At 47.1% G+C, this 4,591-nt stretch overlaps 1 protein-coding gene across 1 annotated transcript in view; it reads left to right on the top strand.

Annotated features, from left to right (window-relative positions):
• LOC106805050 (SCY1-like protein 2) overlaps positions 1-4,591 on the top strand; it is a 72,309-nt gene that overhangs the window by 34,563 nt on the left and 33,155 nt on the right. The window contains exon 5 of the mRNA XM_014806523.1: positions 551-595. Within this exon, the coding sequence (XP_014662009.1) occupies positions 551-595 (45 nt within the window). The remainder of the gene's footprint in view (positions 1-550; positions 596-4,591) is intronic.

Consider the following 4,591-nt stretch of genomic DNA (forward strand, 5'->3'; position numbering starts at 1 on the left):
AATTAAACAATCAATCGATCAATTGAACGTTTGAATTTTGACACATATCCCCTCCCATAACCTGCGGGCCCGCGGCGAAAATATACCTGACGTTATCGCTAGATATTTCTTTTGACAGACATTCGCCGCGTTTATACTTTTTTTCATGAGCGCTTTACGCTGCGGGGTGCAGCGGATTGCATTAGCGGTTAAATTCTCTGCTATCGCTCGTGTGACACATAGTATAACGCCGTAAACGCAGCTTGCAGAACCTCGAGACCTATTACTCAGCTCCTGCGACTTTCCGCATTGTGCGCCACGCGGCGGTAAACAAAGGAAACTCCATTAGAGTTCAGCTATTAGACGCAAATATAGTGCTTATCGCTGCACAGGTGAACGATGCCCTGAAAGAAAGCTGTCTCGCTAATAATTCTCGCGCAAGGCCATGAAAGACTGATATATTTGAACGTAGCGTTGCGTAAATGATCGGTGTGAGAGCGTCGCGGTGTGCTCAACTTAATTGTTTAATCACCGTGCTGATGTTGTTTTTCTCTTTCTTCGCTCTATTTAGGATTACGAGTTTCTGGACATGGAATTGAAATACGGCATCTTGCAAGTAAGTATTCGCGTTTTATTCCCTCCAGCTTAGCTCTAGAGACGCGGCGCGTGGCCAGATATTTTAAACATTTGTCCGACTTGGCCTGGCGATTTCATTAGACCGCTGATCCTTCTTGATTGAGATCGGTGAAATATCGATAAAAGCACCGACGATTAATGAGGGAGAGGCGTGTCCTCTATCTCTCTGCTTCACGATGAAATGTTACCGCAGGAAATCTAGCGATCCAGCTGCGTTTGGCACGAAAAAATGAACCGCAATGACACAGACGCCTCCGTGTCGTGAACAATTGATTAAGCCACGGCCGTCAAACATTTACATAGCGTCGTTGTTTTGGTGCGCTCGCATTGTATTCTCGCTTCACTAATGCTAACAATTCATCCGCGCAGCGCATTTGTAAGCGAGGCCATGTTAATTATCGTGAACGGTCTGTCAGGGTTTAATGTTTATGTTCTAAAGCAGAACACCAAACAAGATGGATTCAACTGTATACCTGCTGTTGAACTACGGTGCGGTTTCCATTCAGGGTAAACCGACTAAGCTCTCCGACTGCTACACATCGTAGGAGTACAACGTAGTGTCCTCTCGCCAACGTAGTGTTAAGGGAGAAGGGAACTTGTGGCTACATTCGAGATAGCTGTCTGTCGCCATACGCCTCGGCTATGAGTTATTATTAGTTTTAGCATCGTAAAGGCCACGGCTTGCCCATAAAGTGCGAATGGTTATAGTGAGGAAGTATAAACGAAACACACGATATTAGAACTAGATCGTTAAGTGTAAGTTTCTTTGCCGGCACGTTACACGCTATAGTTAAAGCACTGATAAAATGTCGAATAATTTGCAACCGCTGATTTCCGCTGGGTTTTCGGACAATGCGATGCGCTCTCGCTCGCGGCACAAGATTCTATTGCCACCAAACGTTTACCGGCGGAAGCGAATACGATCCGAAAAAACGATTTGTTTTAGCTTTTAGGTTAGTGATAGGGTTATGTTATGGTTGGGGTCAGCGTTATATTAGGATTACAACTGAGGCAGTGATAATGTAGACGTATGGTTGTGGTTAGATTATGGTTAGGGTCGGAGCTAGTGTTAGAGTTAGTGTTACTGATAAGGTTATGGTTCGGGTTGGGGTCGTGGTTAGGGGTTGAGCTAAGGTCAGGATCTGGATTAGTGTCAGGTTTAGGAACAGAGTTAGGGTTTGACTTCGTGTTAGAAATAGCGTAAAGTTTCGTGACTAGTCTTAGGCTTAGTGTTGGTGTTAGGGTTAAGATGGAATGTGAATATGCATTTTTTCAGTACACACATAAATTTTTGAGTAGATGTCAGATAGTGACATATGTCCCTTCATAGATGTACGCAACGGGTTGCAACATCGTTTGATTAAATGCTGGTATTATATGTTTGTGCTTTTAGTAGAGACGACATTTTCCCTAGAGATATGTAAAAATAGCGTTCACATAATGGTACTCTTCATCAAATATGATTACTAGGCGCTTCCTATCTGTTTTTCGATGAACCATTTATTTAGCGCCCCTGGGGGCCCATATCGGAACTGCTTACTCTTTTTTCTATATACTAGCAGACTTTAATACCCGCACAACCACCAAATTGTGCCTTAAAATATAAACTTCATGTAAGTGACACAGTTGAAGTTAAATATTTCATGCAACTGAAAGGTGGCCTAATCGCTGCCATTACGGCCGACAATGCCATATGCTTAGGCCATTAGACACAATTGCAGGAGGGTGGCAGTGCGCGAGAGCCGGGAGGGTAAGGGAACGAGAAGTGCTACCGAGAAGTGGCTAGAGTCAATTATGGGAGGGGGAGGAGAAGGGAGAACGGTGGGTGGAAAGGCCAGGAGGGAGAGAAGGGAGGACGGAACGGATGGTGGAGAAAGGAGGAGGGGACGAACGCTGGGTGGAGAGGAGGAGGAGGCGGAGAAGGTCAGGAATGGTGGTGGCAGGAGGGGGGGAGAGCTGGTGCGAGAAGGCATGGAGGGGAGAGCTGGTGTGAGAAGAGGATAGGGAGAAGGAGGGGGAGAAGGGAAGCGTTGGTGAGTGAGAGAGAGGGGGAAAGAAGGGAGAAGCTGGTGCGAGGAAAGAAGAGGGGGAGAAAGTGGTGTTGGGAGGGAAGAAAGAAGAGAGCGGTGTGTGCAGCAAGGAGGAGGACGTGAAGCTAGGTGTAGAGAAGGGAGGAACAGGGTACATGGCTCGAAAAGGTGTGCGTGGCACGCATGAGGGGGAGAGCTGGTGGGAAAAAAGGAGGAGGGAGAAGCTTTAGGTGCTGAGAAGGGGGAAGGAGAGAAGGAAGGAGAGAGAAGGGAGCTGGTGGAGGAGGATCGGGGGAGAAGGGAAAGGGCCATAAGTTAATGGGGGAGAAGGGAAGGCTGGTCGGTTTAGGAGGGGAGAAGGGAGCAAGGTTGTGGGGAGGCCGGGGAGAAGTAGGTGGAGAAGGAGGACATGCGGAGCAGGAGAAAGTGTGGAAGAAGAGGAAGGGGAGGCTGGTGGTAGAAGGGAAGCGGGAGGAAAGCTGTTGGAGAAGGAGGGAAACGGAGAAGGATGGGGAGAAAACTGGTGGGGGAGGAGGAGGGGAGAGAATTATTGGCATGGTGTGAGGAAGGAGGAGGAAAAGCTGGTGGAGAGAAGAGGGGGAGAAGCTGTGGTTGGGAGAAGGAGGAACTTCGACCAGCTTTTCCCCTTCTCTTCAGGTTCCAGCCAGCATTCTCCCTTTCTTCCACCTCCTTCCTCCACCAGGCTTCATTCCTCCTCGCTTATCCCTCCTTCCTTCGTCTACACCAGCTTCTCCTCCTTCTACTTCATCCAGGCAGCCTTCTCTTCTCACTCTCCTCACTCAGCTTCCTTCTCCCCTACCTTCTCCCTTTTCTCCCTTTTCTCCACAGGTTCTCCCTTCTCCTTCTTCAACTTGTGTGGCTTCCTCCCCTCCTCCGGCTAATTTCTCCCTTTTATCCGCTCCTTTCCACCAAACGTTCTCCCTGCTCTTCTCCACACTTTTCCATGCGTCCACATCCTCCTCCGCACGGCTTCTCCCCCCTCGTCTTCCGTACCAACTACTTCTTCCTTTCTCCCCTCCTCGTTCTCTATCACTTCTCTTCTCCCTCTCCTCCTTCCTCACCAGATTGCTCCCATTCCTCCTTATCCTCCACCACATTCTCCCTTCTCCCTTACCTCTTTTCTCACCAGGTGCTTTGCCCCACCTCTCTCTATCGCACCAGCCTTCCCCTTCCTTCAGTCCACTCATTTTCCTTTCTCACCGTTCTCCCCTTTCCATTTCTATTGTTTTGTTCTCCCCTCCTCTTCTCCACCAGCTTCTCTCTGTTCACCACTTCTGCTTCTCCACCCTGCTCCTTTTCTCCCACCACCTTTCCTACATTCTCCCCTCCTCCCTTCTCTAACCAGCCTCGCTGCATTGTTGGTGTTATGGTAACAGTTGGAGTGCATTGCTGGGCGGTTTGTATGGCGTGTTCGATATGGCACTTGTTGAGAAATGGAAATGAAACAATGAAACAATTGAAATGTTCCTTAGCAGTGGGCCTATCGGCTGCTAGACTGGTTTTACCCCGAGTCCCCACCCTTCGGCTTACAGTTATCACATTCGATCAGGTTGGGATGTGAGTACAGTCTCGTATCCGGCGCAGCGACCTAGGCTTATTCGTGAAAAGAACACTTTTCAATTTTTGTTTCATTTGTCATTTCATTTTCATTTCCATTGTTCATTGTCATTTTCCATTTACTTTTCATTTCGTTTCTTCATTTCATGTTTCTATTTAATTTTTAACTTTTTTTTCCAATTTTCACTTTCATTTTCATTTTTATTTAATTTTTTAATTGTTTTATTTTTCTATATTGTTTGGCAGTCTAGGGCACATACTACTTTAACCCCATCCATGCCAGATGTAACACAGATATACCATATACTGCCTCTTATATCCTATATAGTATATTCATACTATATCTATATACGTATGATCATATGGTG

Source organism: Priapulus caudatus, unplaced genomic scaffold (assembly GCF_000485595.1).
Source record: "Priapulus caudatus unplaced genomic scaffold, Priapulus_caudatus-5.0.1 Scaffold98, whole genome shotgun sequence".
Taxonomy (NCBI): domain Eukaryota; kingdom Metazoa; phylum Priapulida; class Priapulimorpha; order Priapulimorphida; family Priapulidae; genus Priapulus; species Priapulus caudatus.